The following is a 21583-nucleotide window of genomic DNA, read 5'->3' as shown; positions in this document are numbered from 1 at the left end:
TTTTTCATGGTGCACTTAAATTTTTAAAGAAATTATATATGAGAGAATTGTTATTAAAGTTGAAATATATAAGTTGATTTTAATTTACAAGAGAAGTTTTATTTATTTTGTTTTTTTTTTCATTAACTATCTATTGAGTTGATCCGAATAAGAATTTACTATTGTCAAACATATCATGTTAGAAAGTAAAGATTCGTTAAAAATGATGGTAAAGTAATTTCAGGGGCTGATTAAAAAACAATATCAATCGAATAATTTGTACAAATACGTTCCAACTTCCAATAAGAGAAAATCTCCAGAACTTATTCTGCCTAATTGCCTATTTCCCTAGGATGAGTTAATCAATCATTGTACTAGGAGGATACGATCATATGCATCATAGAATAAGTGTAATGCTCCCTAACTGCTAGCTAGCATCGGTTGAAATTATTTGGTCAATCTTTATTCACTAGAGAAGTAAATAAGAAAAAAGAAAAGAAGTTGAAAACAAGACGGTATCTCATGAAGATAATGTGAATAAACCAAATCCCTGTTCGAAAATCACACACACGGAAAACGAAATCCGAATCTACAAGAACTAAAAATTTACATAGCCTCAAAATTCAGAAGGGTCAAACAGGATTTCTTCATCATCAACATCAATGCGAAGCGCGTTGTCCTGTGCAGCCAGAACATCACTAACGCCGTGAACAACCACCCTGTCGTTGAAGAACACGTCGGGGAAGAAAACCCGAACTCCGTTGAGAATCAAAACGCCGTCAGATCTGGTGATGTTGATTGCGAATCCCTCCAAGAACGTAGGCAGCTCCGATCCGTCGCCGAAATCCACCAGATCGTTCCACAGGAGCCTGCACGGCACGACGTGGCGGCGAAAGAACGAAGGATACTCGCCGAAATCGCCGATGCGGTTCATCACCATGTCGTCCGCCGGAGCGAACACCGTGATCCCGCTCTGGTCCGCCACGCCGGAGAGCTGCATTCCGAGAAACGAGGCCACGGCGGAGTATCCCCCGGTTTTTAGGGTTTGGATGGCTTGGTCGAAGGAATCGGAGGCAGTCGCGGTGTGGTTCTTCGCGGAACAAGAGGAATCGGACTTATCACTAGGTCCTTGAATGTTAAACTGAAAGTTAGGGTCGAAGAACGTATCGATTCCGTAGACTAAGAGAATACCGTCGTCGTAGATGGGAGATCCGGTGAGCTTGATGTTGTTGAATGAGGTTACGCCGTCGGAGGAGGAGGTGGTGACGGTGAGAGTCTGGCCAGGGAGCATCGTCCGGATCCTGGAGCCGGCGGTGAGGAGACGGAGGCTCGCCGGAGGGAGAGGGAGCGGGGCGAGGTGGAAGCGGAGGAGGTCGAGGGAGGGCTGGCCGGATTTCTTGAAGGCAGAGTCGGAGGGGGCGAAGACGGTGGCGGAAGGGGACTGCTCAAGAAGGGTTTCGGCAACAATTTCGAGCGTCAGTGCCATGGAAACGTACCCTGAATCGGAGAGAACGTCGGAGGCGTCGAAAATGGCTTCGCGAGGAAGAGCGCGGCCGAAAGAGAAGAGGCCGAAGGGGAGGAGGAGGAGGAGGAGCGGGAGTGAGGACGCCATTGATGAAGCTCTCGAGATTTGGCGGGATTTGAACGTGGCGTTCTTGTATTGGATGGTACGAGCAAGTAGTTACAGAGACCGTTATTCGTGTCCTTTGAAAATGACTGAAAACGCGCCTTTTTCCAATTAAGTACTTGGGCTTGCTACTGTTACTATCAACAACGAGAATAAAAGATCTTGACACTCCCATGCTAATAGACACCTCTTGTTGAGACTACTCTCAATTTTCTTTTAAAACATAAAAAAAATTACATATTTAATGGAATAAGATTTTTTTTTTCATTATTAAACTTTTGTTTAATCACGATATTTGTGTGAATTATTCACTAATTTACTGATTATACTAAAAAATTTAATTGATCATCTTTAATAGAATTTCTTCTCTCAAGTTATTTTTTTTTTTCATTCTAGATTTTTTTTAATGGGATTGAGTCTAGATTATTCGGACCAACAACCTGTTGATTTATTATTAAGCTTTTAAGAGAGAGAAAATATTAATCTCTATTTTATTTATTTTTAAAAAAATTAATAATGAAAGAAATGAATAGAAAAGGAAATAGTGATGATTTTTTTCTTGCATATTTGTTGCATATTATCTTAAATTTTTGGTTAAATTCTCAATGAACTCTTGAATATGAGAATTTTAAGTAGGTTTTTAAACTGAGTCCTTGGTCATTTTTAAAAAATTGAACCTGTCTTAGGTTTTAAAAACGGCAAATAAATTATCATTTTCTAACAATTTCAAAAGTCATAAACTAATTCTGAGACCTACTCTCTCGGTTTAGAAACTCAAATAAAAAATAGTTTAGGCCGTACTACTTGAGAATTCTCAAATAGTTTAGGAATCAACCGATTATTTTATCATGTATTTTATATCTTCTAGTGTTTAATAGGTGTGTATTTTTAGTGTAAATATTTTTACATAATTAACTAATAAGAAATTATTCTTAATGTGACTGTGAATTATAAGAACAAATTAACTTATTATCTATGATAAGATTTGATTATAGTGTAAAATAATTTAACGGAGTATTATATATTTAAATTCTATAGGTCTAACTTCAATTTTGAATGCAGTTAAAATGCATAAATCAAATTATTGATTGTCCTGTTAGTTGTTATTGACTTTTGAAATTGTTCTACACAAGACCAATGGCATGAAGCTATGTAAAGGTAGGTTCTAGGTGGTACTTTTTCGTCTTTCAAAGATTTGCAGCTGTGGAACCAGAATCTCGATTTTCAACTTAGTGGAAACAGAAATAAAGAGATTGAGAAAATTAAAGGAGAGTGTACCTTAAACGGGGTGATTTTTGCCCCATACATATTGTTCCGTCGTGCTCCTTCGCGAGTCTTCATCTTCTCCGTTCGTGGCCGTTTGGAGCTGGTTTTTTTTGCTTCTTCTCCGCTGTTGAGGTAAGTTTCAGCCTCCCCTCCGTTAATGGCCTGTAACATTAGGGTAGAGGACTTTTCTTAGAGAACGTAGGTTAGGAGAAGTTGTTCCGTTAATGGCTTCAAAATTTGTAATGTTATACGTACAGAAAAACTTCTTCCGTAAGTATAACTTCTTCCGTTTGTCTCACACGGAAGACGTTATACTTACGGAAGAAGTTCTTTCGTATGAGTCTTACGGAACTCATACGAAAGACTTACAACGTAACTCCGACATATTAATTTTTATACAAAACATACATTCAACCAAATAACTCAAACTAATGAACATCATTACTTGAGAATATTAAAAGTATCCGAATAATCAACATGTGGTGTTTCATTCACACCACATTCTTGTTCATTTTCATAATCCATATCAACTTTTTGGGACATCGTATTGTCATACGTCCATTGATCTTCGTCCATCTTAACGACAAATAAATAAATTACACATCATACACAAATACATTCAAAATTTACAACTACATATGAATTACCATATTAGCAAAACTAAAAATAGACTAAATAATAACTACATACATATATTACCAACTAATACAACTACATTCAAAATTTATAACTAAATAATTTACTTAAACTAAATACAAATTTTGGACCTAAATAATTTCAATTTTGACTTATCATATATTAAATTTGTAATAACTAACTAATTTTAAATTTCTACAACAAATTACCCAATACGTACTACAAAAATACAATAATAATAAATTTTACGAAACATCTAATTTCACAAAAAAATACTTCAAACAAATACAAAATTTGCACCCTAATAAACAACTAAAATATATACAACTATAACTAACAACTAATTAAACATTTTACTACTACAACAAAATACAATTATTATACCTAAATTATTTAATATTATATCTAAATTATTATACATAATTAAACCAATTATCCACAAATACAAATTATTATACTTCAATTATATAATATTCATAAATATTAATTTTTTCACAAATCTAAAACAAAAACTAAAAAAATTTAACACAAAAACTAAAAAAAAAAATTAAACTAAGAAGCTTACGGAAGACCTTCTTCCGTAAGAAGCATTTTACAGTTACGAAAGAAGGTCTTCCGTAAAAAACTTACGAAAGAACTTATTCCGTAAGCTTTTTATGGAAGATCTTCTTTCGTAAGAAGCATTTTACACTTATGGAAGAAGTTCTTCCGTAAAAATCTAATGGAATAACTTCTTCTGTATGTTACATCTTACAATTAGATATACTAAAATACAAGATACCTAGAAAAGTCATAAAATGTGTACCTTCGTCGAAAAAAAACACCACCCGGTAAGAGTTTCACCTTCACTGAACCGTTAACTCTTTCAACACTTGCAAAAACCACCACGAACGGCAAAAATCGGACAAGAATGAAAGAAACAAAGCTTGAAACGTAAAATAATACACATAGCGCGACCAATTTAAAGAAAAAAAAGGGATGGACAAAATTGGCATTTTAATAAAATGCTGGGTGCACCTAGCAACACCCAAGTAGTTAGACTTAGATATGTTCGGCCATTGGGCTGAAATAGATAATGGATTGACCCTCTAGAGAGAGCTATTGGGCTTACCATTGTCAATCCAAAAATAGAGTACGTGAAATTTACGAGAAACAACTTTTTTTTCTAATTAAATCCAAAAATATAATCTAGAGTGGGGATTTCATCTTATTCATAATCGTTAGCGATTGTTCTATCTATGGTTTCATCTATAAGGAAGCATTTTAGAACACAATAAGGTAAAAGGCAGTGCTGCAGGCTGCAGCAACAAGAAATAACTACCATGATTGATATTGATATGCAAATATCAACATCTTTTGTTGCTTACATCTGTCCAAAAGTCAGTATATTGGATAGCTTTGTGCAGCTCATGAATGATTTCAACTTTTAAAAGAATAACTCTAAATTTAACAAGTCATTTTTAGTTTTTTTTTTCCAATAATAATGTCGACAGGAAAGTTTGAATTTATAAACCAAATTAACAAATCTACTAACTCTAACTTACAATAATGCAATAAGCACGTACACAATAATTCGAATCTGATTGATTATTCGTACCCACAAGATTTACATAGCCCTCTCATCCATGATTTGAATGGAGCAGGAGCAAGATCGAATAATCAAAATATATATACTTATAAATCAAGAGAAAGTGAGAATTGGGATCATATATTAAATGGGATATATTGACATTATGCATGAGTAAAGTCCACAACATCCTTCGACTTTGCCCAACCTAACCAGTCAAACATCATAATTGGCGTGGGTTAACCTAATGCTTATGTTCTTGTGATACTACTAATTATAATGACGTTCTTATATATATATATATATATATATATATATATATATATATATATAATATGACGTAAAGTTCTTGAATTTAAGAATCAATGACGCTAACTGTCATTTGATTCAACTACTAGGCTCATGTTTTCATTTATTAGCATCTTGGGTTGCATGTAATGGTCTAATTAAAATCCTCTTATATTCAGTTAATGTTGTTTAATGGAACTTAAAGTTAAGACTTAATGTTTTTTTAAAGTGAATTTTCTTTTAAGAGGAAGGCTCAAGACTAAGGGGGATGAGGAAAGGAACAAAAACATTATATGGAAATCCAATATGAGCCGTATTTATGATATCGTTTAACTCCCTGCATCAGTAAACTAAAAATTAAGCCACGTGTTGCATTTTTTTTATAAGCAAAAATTAGTGCAGTTGGAAATTAAAAAAGGGAGAAAATTTATTCAAAGATATTTTAAAGGAATCAGTCTTCAAACTTTCCCTTTTTTTATTTATTTACTGACACGATACTTCACCGTGTTATGTTTTACTTTTATCTTATATGACAACTGATACTTTATCTTTCACTTTAGCATAAAGCTTTACATATATTAGCATGATTATAATGAGAGAAAATTATTTACATTTTTATTGTTTTTACTTAATGGGGTTGGTGATGGAGGAAAATGATATCATGGAAATCATATATAAAATGGAAAAGTCGTAAGTCAAAGGAAATTTATTGTCTTGCATCGTATGTGTCAACAAGTGTCTAGTTTCCTTTTGTTTGGAACTGATCTATTCAATTTTTGTCTGGCCATGATTACATGATTTGAATTTAATAAAGTCTCATTCTAAAAATTATCAATTTATTAAACATTATTTTTAGTATGATTTTTAAAATTGATACATTATAAAAGTTACTAGTTAATTTATCATAATTTTTTTATATGCAAAACTTATTTCTTTTTTTAAATAAAAATAAGCAAAATTGATTTATTAACAACATTCTAAGCCTAGCACAAGATGTGCTAAGAATAAAAACACAACAAAGATAACATAAATTGATAAACTTTAAATTACTCATGTGATTTTTATAATTTCACTATTCTTACTTTGTTGGTCCCTTTTATAATCTGAAAGTGTTTTTTTTTATAGTTTTTATAATTTATATTTTAATTTTTTTTAGTCCTTATCGTTTTGAATGTGATTTTTTTAGTCTTTATAATATATATTTTAATTTTCTTTTAGTCCTTATAGTTTGAAAGTGATCTTTTTAATTCTTATACTTTATATTTTAATTTTATTTTAGTTCTTATCATCAAAATATGAGTAATATTATCAATTACAATTAACTATAAAAATATTAGCAAATAATTTGTAATTAATTTATAATAAGATAATTTGTAATAAAAAATTGATAATTTATAACTAATTTGTAGTTAATTATTTTTATATTTTTTTAGTAAGAATTAAAAGATAATTAAAATACCAATTATAGGGACTAAAAATATCATTTTCAAACTATAGAGACTAAAACAAAATTAAAATACAAATTATAAGGACTAAAAAAATACTTTTAAACTACATAGACTAAAAAAACATTAAAATATAAATTAAAAAAATTACTTTCAAACTATAAGATTAAAAATGTAAGAATCATCAAACTAAAGATAAAATGAATAATTTATCAAAATGATAAATTTAAGTGCATATTATTTATTTAGAGTAAAGTTGTCGTGTTCTTAAACTTAAGAATAAGATTTTGTTTCCAAAAAAAAAAAAAAAATTTTTGTGCAATTTTATGTTAGAGCAATTGTCATGTCTGTCCAGGAAATCCTTTAAACATATATATATATATATATATATATATATATATATATATATATATATTTAAAAAACAATTTCATTTAATATCATTAGTTCTACATATATATATTAAAAAACAAGTTTTATTTTTTTATCATGAAAAATAATTAGACAAATTACCCCTCACATTCCTAAAAGTATAATAAGAGAATTAGGATGAAGTTATGTGTCGGTAATAGAGTAATAGTAATACAATAGAGTGACGCTTTGATGAAACCTGAACGAATAAATGCCTTCTACCAGCTTCATGTACAAAGCTTTTACTTCACCAAAGATTGAAAAAGACGAATGTCTGTTTTTCGTCCTCGAAAGTCGAAATAGAAGCGGCTAATTGTTTTCTTTATGCTGAAAGTGAAAGAATGAAGAATCCATTCCTACCAAGCCTAACATAGAGAAAGATAAGAGAAGAGTGAAAACAAACATAAAATGTCGTCCCTAAAATTTACCTATCATTTTTATATGCATTTTATTAAGATTAATTTAATATTAATTATATTTTCAATTAGTTTATAATTCAAAAATATACTAAATATTGTAATTCATTGAAGCAATTTAGTAAGAAAACACTTTATTATATATGTATTAATATATATTTATGTCTTTCTATTTTAAGATAAGTTTTATGAACGATATTTTCAACAATTATAACATGATAATTTTTTTTACTGAATATTTTATTATATGTATATTTAGTATTAAATATATTTTGTGATAATTATTTTTATTTAATAAATTTAAGTGCATATGCATTGAGTGAAACTGAGATAAATCATGAAACATTAAGGTAAGATCTAACACAAAATTATCAAATAAAATAATGTAAGATTAAATTCGATCTTACCTTATTAACATTGTCTAAGTAGAAAAATTATACGCATGGATCAAATTTCATCGCTATAAAGGGTCAAAAGGATTCCAAGTAATTAATTCAATTCCAGCATACTGTTAATACTTGTTTCTTATCTACATACCTTTAACTTGAACGTCGTAAGGGTATCTTAGCAGATAAACTGATAAACAAACATAGTAATAAGATTATGCAAAAATCTAGTAAGAACATAAATATATACTAAAAATCACATATTTTTAAATATATTATATTATCTCGTGAAGTTTAATATTTAATAATATTATTAAAGTTAAGTGAATATTATATTTAGCAAATGTATAGCTAATATAGTATATACTATGTATGTTTGTTAAAAGACTAAAAAACATTATTTAAAATACATTACATCGATAATAGAAAAAAAATATTTATTGTATTGTATTTTTTTTATAAATGCCTAAATAAATTATATATACATATATATTTTAAAAATACAATATTAGGACTAAATTAGTGAATTTAAATATAAAAAAATATTAAAACTAACAAAAAAATTGTTCATAATATACTGAAATTAAAAATAAATTATAGAATTAAATTGCATGTAATTATCTTATTTATATAAAATATTTTCATTATTTTAATTAATATTTTTATTTTTTAAAATATGTGAGCATTCAATTAACTAGAAATAATGATAAAAATTTAAAAATAATAATAATAAGAAAAATATTAGTGATTTAAAACTAATAATTTTTTTACAAGGATTCAAAATTCGATAGTCATAGTTATTGTCAATTAGAACATATTTAAGTTATTTAAAATAGAACTTAGTTATGACATTCTATAAAATTTATTGTTAATAAAAATTTTTAAAATAATTTTTATAAATATTATAAATATTATATACAATCACTTTTATATCTATGGTAATTTATAATTGAAGGATAATATAAAAATTATTTGTTGTGGTCAATTTTCATAGAAAAAAGTACTATAAATATCTTACTTTCTCTTAAAAAATATTAGACTTAAATTTAGTATCTTTTTATTTTTTATTTCAAAAAAATAATTAATATCTGTTTATTCTATTTTTTTAAAAGAAATATGTTTATTTTTTGAAGATTATATATTGTGACAACTATTGTTATTCAGTTAGGACACGTTGATGGCACACTAAGCCCATGGACGAGGTAGTTAGAGAAAGGACAAAGGAGAGAGTTTGGGGGTAGAAAACAGACGAAGCAAACGCAAGGTTAAATAACAATTAACATTTTAACAGAGTTGAATCATATTCATGGGCACAACCACAACCATGGCGGTCCCATCCTCTTCTCTCACAATCAACAACATTCATTCTTATATATAAACACAACACAACGAGACGATACGAGGGAAATTCGCATCTATCATTGTATTTGCCTTTGCACATCATCAACCACACTCAATCTCTTGCTTCATTCCCAAACCTCTTATTCCCCTCAAGTTTCTACAAAGCTAACCTTTTTTATCATCATCACTTCCAAAAGAGGAAGATAAAAAGCCTTTCTTAGCTTCAACAAAATGCGATCCCCTTCTTGTAAGATTCCCACTTCCTTTCCACCCCTTCTTTTTCAATTCCGATGCTTATTTTCTCTTTTTAAGTCATTCTGTGACTAAAGGTGCTCGCTTTTTGTTCTCTTGTTCCGTTTTTTTCATCTGGGTATGTCCCCTCTTCCCCCTTTAACCTTTTCTGGGTACTTCCTTTTCTCTCTAATGTCTTTGGACTTGCTGAGGGTGTACCTTTTTTTTTTTTAAGTTGCTTTGTTTTTCACTATAAATTATACAAATTCCTCATTTTCTGACAGAATTTTGAAATTAATTGATTCAGTTTTTAATTTGTCAGTTTTGTGGGTGTTTGCAACAGTTTCTGAGAATCAATTAGCTTTTTAAAAAACAATGTTGTTGTTGTGGATGGGGGTGTGTGTTTGTTTCACTTTTGAACCTTTGTGTTTATGATATTGACCCCCTCCCATTTCAACAAGCATTATGTGGGGTCTAGCTAACTGGGAATATCTGCATGAAGATAAAAATTCGCCAATTTTATGAGCACCCAAATGGAAAAATTGACTTTTTTCTAAATATGCTTCTCGATGTAGCTAACATGCTTTTTTTGTTTCTTCACTTGCATGTGGCTTTCATTTCCAGAATTTCTGAAGGTTATTTACTTAGTCTAGAGGTTCGTTTAGAGACAGAGAATCTAGAATTTCCTTGAAGTGTGGTAGTGAATTGTGGTATTTAAAGATGGGGGATCACTTTGAGTTGCTGGTTGATCGATTGCTTACTGAGTCCACATTAGAAGCTGCACTTGAGAGCAGAAATAGGTCAATACTGGCTGCATCCTCTGCGGTGAATGATGCAAAAATTGATCTCAACTTGATGAAGATGGGAGTGGATGATATCAAATTTCTAGGGAAGGTGGTAGAATGCAGGATATGTCATGATGATGATCAAGATTCCAATATGGAGACACCCTGCTCTTGTTGTGGTAGTTTGAAGGTTAGTTCTTTCCCTGGTATATTCATAATCGTATGTTTTGATTTGTGATTTGTAAAAGTGATTAAGCCTTTTAATTTGTGTTGTTTTATTTCTAACATGAATCCATGGTATCTGCGTTTTAAAATTTAATGGAAAACCAATTCTGTTGTGATGGACACAAATTTAGTGATTTCAACTGGTTTCTTATTTATAACAACAAAAACTATTTGTGTTTGTAGTTCAGTTATATGGTTGCATTTGTAGAGGTGGGAACAATTACCATTTTAACTTGTCAGTTACCAACCTACACATAGAAGACCTCCCTTCCACTTCCACCCAAGATAAAACCAAAGGATTTTGATGAAATGCCAGGAAACAAAGATCTTTTGATTAGAACATGCCGTGTTTGATTGTTTTGATATAACTTTTTAAGGAGTAATTGCCGAATATCTTGATCAATTTTTTATTTTATGTGCCAAAGTTAAGGCTTAAACTTTGTTCACTTTTACTCAATGAAGCACGAATTCTGACACACGACACCAACACCACCATACAGCTAAATTTTAAAACAAGACACAAGACAAAAAATTATATTAAGTAACACCATTATCATTTAAAAGAAAATTTCACAAGACAAAAAATGTCTCTTTAAAAAATAATCTAAAAACAAACTTGTTAATATATTTAATAAAGGGTCTCACAAAAAAAAAATACAAAGATAAATCATCATAATTGAAAAAAAATAAAAAAATGTTAATCCTAATCTATCTAAGTTTTTTCTCTTCCTTCTATCGTCATTGAAAAACACAATTTCTAATTCTGGTTTATCAAGGGATAAATTAGCAAATTCAGGAATTTCATTCTCATCAAGTGATTCAAACTCATTTTTGGGAATGTCCTACATTTTAATTTCTTCTTGATGATATTTTGAGAAATTTTTTGAAAGAAGACGAAGATTACTATAAACAAATAAATCTTCTGCCCGAAACACTGATATTCTAATTTGATTTAATCTAAATTCTAATTTGTTATTATAATTTAAAATACAATGATTTATCTTTAAGATTTTTTTATAAAAAAAATAGGAAGTGTAAACGATATGAGGAGGAAATAATAAAAAATTTAATCTATTATTATAATTTAAAATCTAATATTTTATTTTAAAAAGAAAATAACAAAAATCATGTTGTGTCTGCTGTTCCTATGTCCAGAATCGTGTCGAAGGTTTTTCTTAAATGCGTGTCTGACATGTGTCCGCTACTTCACAGCTTTTACTGATTTTTTTGCAGTACGCCCACCGCAGATGTATACAACGATGGTGTAATGAGAAGGGAGACACCACCTGTGAGATATGCCACCAGGTAAACTTAAATTTGACTTCATCCCTAATTCTCATACTCTTTCTGCATACCTGGTGGCATCTGGATTATTTGGGTTTTTGAGTATCATTTATATTTTATCTTTTCACCTATATTGTAAATTTCAGCAATTCAAGCCTGATTAATGATTATACGGCTCTGGGTAGTCGTTATATTTGTCATATTGTTTTTCAGCTGAATTGTTTATAATTGATGATTTTTCTATATTGTAAATTTCAGCAATTCAAGCCTGGTTATACTGCTCCTCCACCACTATTTCAGTTTGGACGTATTCCAATGAGTTTTAGGTTACTTCCATGCAATATTCTTATTTTTTCCCCATAGGTTATTTTGTGAACCTTGTTTTTATCTTTCCATTTTCCAATGTGCCCCCACTGATTTCAGGGGAAATTGGGAGATTTCAAGAAGAGACTTGAATAGTACTCATTTGGTTAGCATGGTCCCCACTGATCAGAACCTTACCACTTCTAACTATGATCAGTATTCAGCCTCTGCTACTGGAAGTTTGATTTGCTGTCGTTCAATTGCTGTCATTGTAACCTCTCTTCTCTTATGCATGTATGCCACTATGCCTTTACACCTACTGGTCATGACAATTTCCAAATCTTCATTGCTTTTGTGCAGTTCATGGTTCTTCTGATTTTAAGACATACACTTCCCCTTGTAATCAGTGGAAATAAGGAGTATTCTTTCCCACTCTTTTTGGTACGTTTTGCATAATTCAACTTATAATTTTAGCAAGCACATAGATCGTACTCTTACTTACCAAGGTTTAATCAATTTAATGGAGCTTTGATAGCTGTTGTTATTTCGGATTGCGGGAGTTGTTCTTCCTATATACTTCATGGTTAGAGCAGTGGCATTAATCCAGCGGCATCGGAGACAACATCAAGTAATGGGTTAACCCTTTCTCTCTTTCCCATGATTCAGATTCACTATATCATATGAATCATCTAATTTCATATAATGAAGTCTCTTGTATTTTTGCTTGGCCATTTGTAACTGTTAGGAGCATCTTAATGCCTCGGCCAGTTCGTCTGACGATGAAAGCGAGCAAGCAGATTTGCAGCCTCAGCCTCAGCCTCATGTCATACGTGTACTGTAAAAATACAGTAGCCAGTAGCCACCTGAAGTAAATGAATTATGAAAAGCTCTTGCCTTGAGATGCTGCACTTTGTCTTCTGATTTTTTATGTATATTAGATGGGGACAACTTCCCTGAGAACCTCGAGTTTGCTAAGGGATGGGAACACTGAAATTCAGATGTGCAACAGTTGTTGTAGCTCTCATAAGAAGAAGCATTGCATGACACTTGTGTTACCAAGTCCCTCTGCTGTAGCTACTCTTCGGGAAGTCTTGGCAGCAGCAAGTTATACATTTACATTTCTGTTTCTGCTTACTAATTGAAATTGTTCAGATGTATAGATAGAAATTTATATTTATATAGAGAAAATTACATGGGTAGATATAAAAAATGGATGACTTGTATATATTGCAATGAAAGTTAGGTAGGGTACTTTTGGGGCATTAATTTCACTATAGGATGCTTCTTCTATCTTCTTTTGAGTTTCGTATTACTTGTATGGCCAGGTCATTAATTAATGAAAAGCCATAGAAAGGGACATTGTATATGCAGTGATATTCTCTTGGCATCCTTGTCAGTCACTAGTTGAAACTCATGATCCAGGGTCTAGATATGCATGATTGCATGTCTCACTCTTTTTTCAACTCTAGAATAACCCTCCAATTGATATATAGACAATAGTCAATAGTCAATAGACACTCGGTAATCTCTTGATTTCTTCCTCATCGTTGCATTTAAGTGCCCCTATTCTGTGTCATTGTCGTTACCTTGGTCTGTTTTCATTTTTCTCTTCAGTCATTCGTTATCAAATTCTGCTATCCTCCACTTCACTATACGATTCTCCCAGCCAAAGGAATGACCACTTCTACCACCACTCAAGTCAAGTTACAGCACCCAAAAACTGCCACTGTTGAACCAAAGTTCAAAATGATATTTTATTCTTTCAATCCTTATGATAATTCCATTGATTTTTATTTTCTCAATAGGACTATACTTAAAAAAAAAATTTAACGGGTTTAGTATGATATTTTTAAAATTCGCTATTGGCTGACATTTAGGACATTATAATTCTTCCAAGTATTTTTGGTGTTAGTTTCTAATTAAATTTGAAGTTTCATCTCAGTAACTTATACTGAAAATATAATGCATTTTTTATTATGCATATTATTGAAATAAAATTTCAATTTCAATTTAAAAATATTGCCACAAAAACCTAAATATGTGCATCGAAGTTTTTGTCTTATTAAAAATCATTTACAGACCATTACGTGTTGCCGATTTGAAGTAATTCAATAACTAGCATGGATGATGGAACTAATAAAATTTAATTAAATTAAACCGCATGAATCTTTTAGAAAACTCAACCGAACCATTGAGACCCATCAAATAAAAATCTTTTAGCTTATACAGTTACTTTGATATTGAAAAAATAATCCCAAATTACAAAACAAAAATGTTACATGCCATGTCCTCCTTTCCCCCAAATTCCTAGGCTGTATAGTAGATGCGAACTCAACGCCAAAAAAGTGAAAGAAAATAGCACAGATCAGTAATGGTCTCCAAATCAAGAATTGTATTCTGTACATTTTTCTATTCAGGATAGATTCAAAAAGGAACTTTGGCAAGGCTCTTTGGAGTGAGACCATAATAATTGGTTGCCTATGAAAGCTGCTATGCACCTCATGCCTTGAAGTGTACTTGTCTCCAATTCCTACTTCCACGTTCTTCTAGGCCTGAAACATTATGCAAACAAAACAAAACAAAAATAAGTTATTAATAAGAAGAGTCTCTCAACAGCTCAAGAACACAATCTCTCTCTCCTTTTACCCCCCCCTTTTAATTCTTCAGGACCCAGTCATTAGTTAATTTTGAAAGAGTTCATTACCCTCCTAATTATCAAATGTTCTTTAAAGAGTGTAGGTGGTGAAAATACTTCCGACTCTTTTGCTGCGAACGCCAGTAGCAAGCAAGTGCTCCAAAAGCACAGCTAGCAACAGCAATAGCCAAAGCAGCTCCCACAGGCACCACAATTGCATTAGTTGCTACTATTAAATCTTCAACAGCTCCTTCACTTCCGTCATTTCCGACAATACTCTTGTCCTTATACAGAGACGCTAGTGTTTTACTGTAGTAATCAGCCAAGAACTTAAAGACCTCATCTTGGTTCCATTCAATTTTGTTGTTCCTCTGGTCAACACTTAGGTAACAGGAAGAGCAAAGCTGCTTCGGTGGCCAAATTGTCTTTGGGAATTTGGGGTCAGCAGTGCCTAGGGATGCTTCTTCTTTCATCAATCTTTCGTTTACCTTGTTATGGGAACTCCACAACCAGAGAGCAAAGTCACGGGCTTTGTTGAAAGGACTAGAAACGCTGAAAATTGAATTCAAAATTAGAAGAGTCAAAAGAAAAGGACCTTGAATGATGTTGGCACTAGTAATTATCAATTCCCTTACCTTGAACACATCTTGTAGAAATGTTGTCGGCATTCCTCACAGATGAAGAAGTTGTGAACAAAATCACATATTGCATTAAATGTAAACTGACTCTCTCCATCATCAATCCTCACAGAGAGTGAATGCAGAAGAACCCATAAACCACAACTGGAATAACAGAGATAAGACAGGGTATCCAGTTAAGATATGTCATGGAGATGGTTTGTAGAAATGTTTTAAAATCAGATTGATCAGGGCCAGTAACTATATATATTTTTAATATTATATAATATATTATGTTATAAACAACACAACCATAAAAAATAAAGTTAGGTAAAATGTTAAATTAGCATGAAATAACCATATTATATGGCCTATAAGATAAACAAAATCAATAAGAAGCTAAAGAATATCAACCCATAAGTAAACATCATATACAAGGACCTCCGTAACATGGCATTTTAATTTTAATTTTTGATTAGTAGGAACTGAGCTCAGGTACTAGGGAGTTTACTGACACTGCTTCAACAAATTGAGGTAGACCCCTTGGTACTTGGGATTGTATATGACAAACAATAGTTCTAGTTGAATTAAAAATATACAGTTCAAACAAGTTCATGACTGGTCAAATTAACAAATTTTGATTAAATGGACAAAACACCTGACAAATTCACCGGTTTTTCGGTTGAATCAGCTGGTCCAATCCATTTTGCAATAATGATTTGCAGTCAATGCACAATCTAAGGTTTACTTAGGTGGGTCTTCATCCTTTGTATATACACATTTCTTTGCATACAAAAATAGTCACAAATCAGAATATTCGTATGTGATAGGAGGGAAACTACTCAGTGGGATACCAACTTAATTTTAAAATGAAAACAAGGGTAGTTGATATGAGGAAGTTGAATGAGTTTATTGGATATGGAACAAGACAGAACATGGAAGGTAAAGTATTACCTAAAGCCTCTGGTTTCATTCTTACTGCCACGACAAAACATCTGCAAAAGAAAAGTCAAAATAAATAAAAAACAATCAGGAATGTTCTCACACTAAGAAAATTCAAATTTTATTGAATGTAGGCAACATAAGATTAGAAAAAGAGAATACAACTAGGCCAATTTTATTTTTCTTAATGATTACAAGATGACTACATTATCGACAATTATATGATTCTTTGTAGGGGGTAATTGCCAAGCTGGAATGCAGTTTGTTCATTTACAAGAAATGAGCAGTTAACAACAGAATCTTACAGATGGGGAAGTTTGACATAGAAGCATATGCATTCATTTTACAGTTATATAGTATATGTGGAGATGAATGCCTATATTTTCCAGGGTTTTTCCTTACATTTGTTACACACACAAAAAAAAGGTGAAAGTTTTCCACATAAAAGCATCATATGCAGCCCTATGGTGTAGTTGGGGAGGGATACCCCATGTTTTCCAGGTTTGTCCCTTACATTTGTTACATGATATGAAAATGTTTTGGCCTTCTCAAGATTTTTTCAAGGGAATTTTTGCGACTGAAATGCAAAGAAATTGGACACTTTGGTTGTATTTTTCACCTACTTTGGCTCACTGCTCTCCTTTTCTTTTTAGGAGACCTTAGACAAACTTTCATCTTCTTCTCTCTCCCTCTCTGTGTGCTGACCAGGATCGGATGATGATAGGAACTTAATTTACTTTAGATTAACAGAGGAAATACTCAGAGAACAGTGCTCTGATCACAAGATGCAAAAAGTATAGAAAGCAAATCAGAGAAGGAAAAGTTCTCTGCATGTGGCAACAGCCACCCACAACTACCCAAAGGATTGCCTACCTCTCATAGGAAATCCTTGGGGACAAATCATGACATACACACAAGTATACAAAATAGAATGGTTCATTGACATTAAAAATTATTTATTTTCACAAAAATAGGAGGTCTGCTTGCAAATGTTTCATAACAACTAACAAGTAATGATATGAGATCCAACTCTCAGTAACAATTCAGCTATAACATAAAGTGCGAACTTCCATAAAAGAATAGACTATTCATAACTTCAGGTTACTGAGAATAGACCTTTCAAAGATTCATCTGATAACAGTAGCAGGCGGAAAAAAGTGCACAAAATTTGAGTGTTAACTATATTATAGATGTTAGACATTAGGTAGTATAAATACAAAAGCTAACAGAAGTACATTACAGAAATGTCTGAAATGTTTAATACAAGTATTGAGATCCTACCCAGTATCCTCGAGGCACATCTTTTCCACAAATCTTTAGGTTCCTAACTGAACTCTTGTCATCTTCCTGCTTATTAGTTGACCAAAAATCTGTTGGGTACAAGTCATCAAAGCTCACAAGAAATTCAGCAGTACCCTTCCGGCATCTGAAAAAAAAGCATACGACAGAAAAAAATGACACTAAATACAGGGCAGAGAAGAAAGGATCAGACCAATCAGTAAAAAGTTGATCTTACCTCCTAGAAGGATGATGGGCTGCTAAAAGCTGAAGAAACTTTATAAGTGAAGCACGAGTTCCTGGTTTTATCATCTGCCAAACAGAAAGTATTTGTACTATCATCCAAAACAATGATCACCAAAGACAAGTCAGGGAAAATAAATAATCTACCTTGTGCTCTAGGATAATGTCAAAAGCTGTAGAAGTTGCCTCTTCGACATCATAGATAGCTCTTGCAATCTATCCAAGTCATGCATACCATATATGTCAGTACCTTCAAATATAAAATGAAAGGAAATCAAATATGTGGGGATGTGAAGAAAAGGACCTGTCCGGGGTCTGATACATTGGATGAAAGAAGCTCATTTTGAAATTTCTGATCATCCAGGCCAAATGAACTGCAACATATGAACATTATAAGTTGCACACAATTTCCATCAGATTTAAGCAAAAATATATGATGGCAATTTTCAGGTTTCATAAGAGGCAACTGAAATGCTTCCTCATAATTCTAGACTATTGCACTTGGAACTTTAATTTTTCCATAGTACCTATTGCCTAGTTTTAGTCCATTATGTGCCTACAATGTTGATAACCCGAATACATATACATATACATATACATCATCTGGTTTAAATAAAATATTCACCTACCATTTCATAAATGTATCAACAATGAATTTTATACCTCATACCTGCCTAATTGCTTGTTGATCCAATTAAGCAACCGATCAGCTGTGCGTGCATCATCAATCACACGCATATCACTTTTCTCTTGTTTAGGTTCCCAACCAGCACCAACAAATTTTGAAGGAGGGCCCCAAAAAAGCATAGGATAATGACCAACAGAAAACTTATCACATAGCTTAGTATTTATCTGTGCTGCCAAAAAATTGAACAGAAAGGTACCAATCATCAGGGCATGTTCAGTATAAAGTATAAGCATTAAACCTCACCATAAGTCCTTATCCTTATTAAGAAACTAAGATAAGATGCACGCACCTTTGATGCACAATCTACCCTTGTCATTAATATGATTCCTGGATGCACTGCATCAGGCCCATTAAACAATCTAGCAACCTTTTCGTAGTGAGGCTGCATTAAAATTTCAGTGAGATAGTAATGAGGAGTTGAAATGTTCATTGAAAACAAAAAAAATAATTATACATTTTAGTAAATAATACCTTATAATTCCTGCACGCAGGGCACCTGAAAGAGAAGAAAGGGTCACAACAGAAATGAGAATTTCTTATACTCATTTCATTCTTAAAGATGAATGAGAAGGAATAAAAAAAATAACAAAAATTAATCCACATGTTTAAAATAATCCAATTATCTGACTATAAGAAGATATATTTAAAACTATAATTAAAAATGGCTTTATTCAAAATATATCATGCCAACATTACTTCAGAAGAGTGCTGCAAGAATATAAGTAATTTAGCAAACATAAAAACATAATGTATTTGATCAATTAAAAAAATTCTATGCAGGTTTCGCAGAGCGTCCTTTTCTGTCAATCTGTCATATTTTAGACTTTGTAACTATTTCATCATAACCAGGCTTCATTCATGACAGCCCTACCATTAAGATTTTCCTAAGGCAAGAAACCGAGCTGTCTTAAGTTAACACATACCTATAGAAAAATTAATGGAGAAAGTTTCTGAAAAAGTTGAGGTGCATAGATTAATTTAATTTCAGAGAAATAATCCCATACTTTATTTTATTGCCATTTCTTCTCCTACAAGTGCTTGTTAAGAAGTTTATTCAAATTAACTAGCAGAGGTGTGAAAGAGGAAGAAACAAAGTGAATGGAACAAAAAAATGCCATTTTCAAGTGAAGTCTTGATACTATACCACACACTGTATTATGCTTTTTTTAACCCTTTACTGCTCATAGCATCAATTGCAAAAACAAACCATTAGCTCCCCTGACTGTTTTTCCCTACAGCTCCACTTACCTTAACTGGTCTCACTACTATTACTGCAGATCCAATTTGCAGATCAAAGGGCATTCCATCTTTCGTCAAATCACCCAAAACAAAAAACTAAATAAATAAAAACTACCCTCTAAGTAAAATCAATAAAAACCCGAACTTTATAACACCCGGAAGAGAGTTCAAACAATTCGACGACTCGAAACACATAAAATACAACAACTTTGCAGAAATCATTAGAACTAACCAATGGGCAAAGAATTCAACGACGGCGAAAGTAGCAGGGGTCTCTTTAAGAACGGCATCGAAATTCGTGGCGTTCAGCTCAACGGCATAATCGGGATGATCGCCACCACTTTTGCCATTGTCGCTAACCTCTCGAAGGATCGAACGGCGCGACGCGAAGGAAGAAGACGACAAAGTAGCAGAGCAGCACACAGAAAGAATGCACAGAAAGAGACCCAAATGTAAATACATCATCCCAGAAATGGAAAACGGGGCGGATCAAAGGGGATAGAGGATTAGGGTTTTGAAGGATATTGGCCGAAAATTGAAGAGAAGCGAGATTTTTGAAAGTGAGGTGGAGAGAGAAATGGATCTGTTACTTACAGTTTTCTTTTTTTCTTTAGTTTATTGGGAGAGATAGAGGGGTTTAGTTGAAACTGCAAGTAGCTGTGTGTGCATATGAGATTGGATTTGATGGGTGTTGTTGGGAAGGGAAAGGTGAACCAGAAAAGGGTGAGAATTACGTTTGCATAAGCTTTGCTTCGGATCGGAGATGGCGGAAACACATCTCTCGACACCAAACCTTGAATCACTCCCTCTTTCCTCTGTCGCCTATGTTTTTTTTTTTTTTCCCCATCAAACATCAAATATTTTTAAAAAATAATAATATAAACTTAATTAAAATATAAAAATGTTAACGTCATTCTATAATAAATATTTTATTATTATTTTTCTTGAAGCTTCGAAGAGTAAAAAAGTATTGATTTTTAATTATACCTAGCTCTTCTTTGAATAGAAAATATAATTATTCCTCTTCAATTTTTCAATCTAAGTACAGGACAATATACTTTCTCAAAAAAAAAAAAGACAAGATATACTTTGATATTTTAAAATATTTTTTACTTAAAAAATTCTTTCAATTCAGATAATATTCATCCGACCATAAATCAACATATATAATAAGTTTTAATATTAATTAATAATATTTTTTTACATTAAAAATACATAACCAAGACGTCTAAGTTATCAAAAACTCTCCTTACACAATCTTCTGCTCTCCAATAAAATAAAAATTGAGTTAGATGAGATAAGATGTTGAATAAGGGTAGTAGTAAGAACTTTGTTTTTGCTTAAATAAAACTTTCCTTATTATTAACTCTTCTCTTGTGTGCACAACATTGTTTCACTCCCCCACTCCTTCAAAATTTAAACAAAACTATTTAGTGTTGGGTAGGCAAAAAGTTTTTAATTTCTTAAGAATTTTAATGTGAAAAATTATGATTATTATGTTTAGTATGTAATTAATAAGAAAAGATTGTCAAAAATTATGATTTCTGATAATCAATTTTAGTTTACTTTTTCCCAAAAATACTTTCAAGAAAAAGATCGAGAATACAACTTTTTCGAGTGAAATAAAAAGTTTTAGTCACGTATTTTATATAAATTTTTAATTCTCATAAAACATATTAAGATCAATTAAAAGTATTTTATTCGTTCACACAAATCATAATTTCTAAAATTGATTTTCTCATAAATCATGTTT

At 31.8% G+C, this 21583-nt stretch overlaps 3 protein-coding genes across 7 annotated transcripts; 1 reads left to right on the top strand and 2 right to left on the bottom strand.

The window, feature by feature from the left end:
* Positions 1 to 420: 420 nt before the first annotated feature.
* On the bottom strand, positions 421 to 1678 carry LOC114402962 (putative fasciclin-like arabinogalactan protein 20). Its single transcript, XM_028365674.1, has one exon. The coding sequence runs from the start codon at positions 1589 to 1591 to the stop codon at positions 596 to 598; it is 996 nt and encodes a 331-aa protein (XP_028221475.1). The 5' UTR covers positions 1592 to 1678; the 3' UTR covers positions 421 to 595.
* A 7602-nt stretch (positions 1679 to 9280) lies between these two features.
* LOC114401714 lies at positions 9281 to 13651 on the top strand. Of its 4 annotated transcripts, none has more exons than XM_028364292.1 (8): positions 9281 to 9607; positions 10216 to 10566; positions 11814 to 11906; positions 12144 to 12211; positions 12309 to 12459; positions 12549 to 12629; positions 12724 to 12816; positions 12897 to 13023. In XM_028364292.1, exons 2-8 carry the CDS (start codon positions 10312 to 10314, stop codon positions 12924 to 12926), a joined length of 771 nt encoding a protein of 256 aa, XP_028220093.1. In that variant the 5' UTR covers positions 9281 to 9607; positions 10216 to 10311; the 3' UTR covers positions 12927 to 13023. The 4 variants fall into 4 exon arrangements, with proteins under 4 accessions (XP_028220093.1, XP_028220090.1, XP_028220091.1 ...); XM_028364289.1 differs by having other exon boundaries at positions 9286 to 9607; positions 12934 to 13651; XM_028364290.1 differs by having other exon boundaries at positions 9286 to 9730; positions 12934 to 13651.
* A 705-nt stretch (positions 13652 to 14356) lies between these two features.
* LOC114403190 (sulfhydryl oxidase 2-like) lies at positions 14357 to 20680 on the bottom strand. Of its 2 annotated transcripts, none has more exons than XM_028365985.1 (12): positions 20063 to 20680; positions 19063 to 19087; positions 18881 to 18973; positions 18574 to 18755; positions 18208 to 18277; positions 18051 to 18119; positions 17899 to 17972; positions 17664 to 17808; positions 16395 to 16435; positions 15459 to 15605; positions 14893 to 15375; positions 14357 to 14740 (listed from the first exon to the last, which is right to left on the bottom strand). In XM_028365985.1, exons 1-11 carry the CDS (start codon positions 20293 to 20295, stop codon positions 14904 to 14906), a joined length of 1551 nt encoding a protein of 516 aa, XP_028221786.1. In that variant the 5' UTR covers positions 20296 to 20680; the 3' UTR covers positions 14357 to 14740; positions 14893 to 14903. The 2 variants fall into 2 exon arrangements, with proteins under 2 accessions (XP_028221786.1, XP_028221787.1); XM_028365986.1 differs by having other exon boundaries at positions 14941 to 15375.
* Between the last annotated feature and the right edge of the window lie 903 nt (positions 20681 to 21583).

This window comes from Glycine soja, chromosome 20 (assembly GCF_004193775.1).
Source record: "Glycine soja cultivar W05 chromosome 20, ASM419377v2, whole genome shotgun sequence".
NCBI classification, from domain to species: domain Eukaryota; kingdom Viridiplantae; phylum Streptophyta; class Magnoliopsida; order Fabales; family Fabaceae; genus Glycine; species Glycine soja.
This window is presented reverse-complemented; position numbering and strand designations above follow the sequence as displayed.

What these genes read in the sequence shown, in the direction of transcription:
- LOC114402962 (XM_028365674.1), bottom strand. Translation starts at nt 1,591, where the DNA reads ATGGCGTCCTCACTCCCGCTCCTCCTCCTCCTCCTCCCCTTCGGCCTC.
- LOC114401714 (XM_028364289.1), top strand. Translation starts at nt 10,312, where the DNA reads ATGGGGGATCACTTTGAGTTGCTGGTTGATCGATTGCTTACTGAGTCC. An exon ending in CCTGTGAGATATGCCACCAG is followed by an intron (nt 11,907 to 12,143) that starts GTAAACTTAAAT and finishes TGTAAATTTCAG; the next exon opens with CAATTCAAGCCTGGTTATAC. An exon ending in CGTATTCCAATGAGTTTTAG is followed by an intron (nt 12,212 to 12,308) that starts GTTACTTCCATG and finishes CACTGATTTCAG; the next exon opens with GGGAAATTGGGAGATTTCAA.
- LOC114403190 (XM_028365985.1), bottom strand. Translation starts at nt 20,295, where the DNA reads ATGATGTATTTACATTTGGGTCTCTTTCTGTGCATTCTTTCTGTGTGC. An exon ending in GCCCATCATCCTTCTAGGAG is followed by an intron (nt 17,809 to 17,898) that starts GTAAGATCAACT and finishes CTTTTTTTTCAG; the next exon opens with ATGCCGGAAGGGTACTGCTG. An exon ending in AATGAAACCAGAGGCTTTAG is followed by an intron (nt 15,606 to 16,394) that starts GTAATACTTTAC and finishes CTGTTATTCCAG; the next exon opens with TTGTGGTTTATGGGTTCTTC.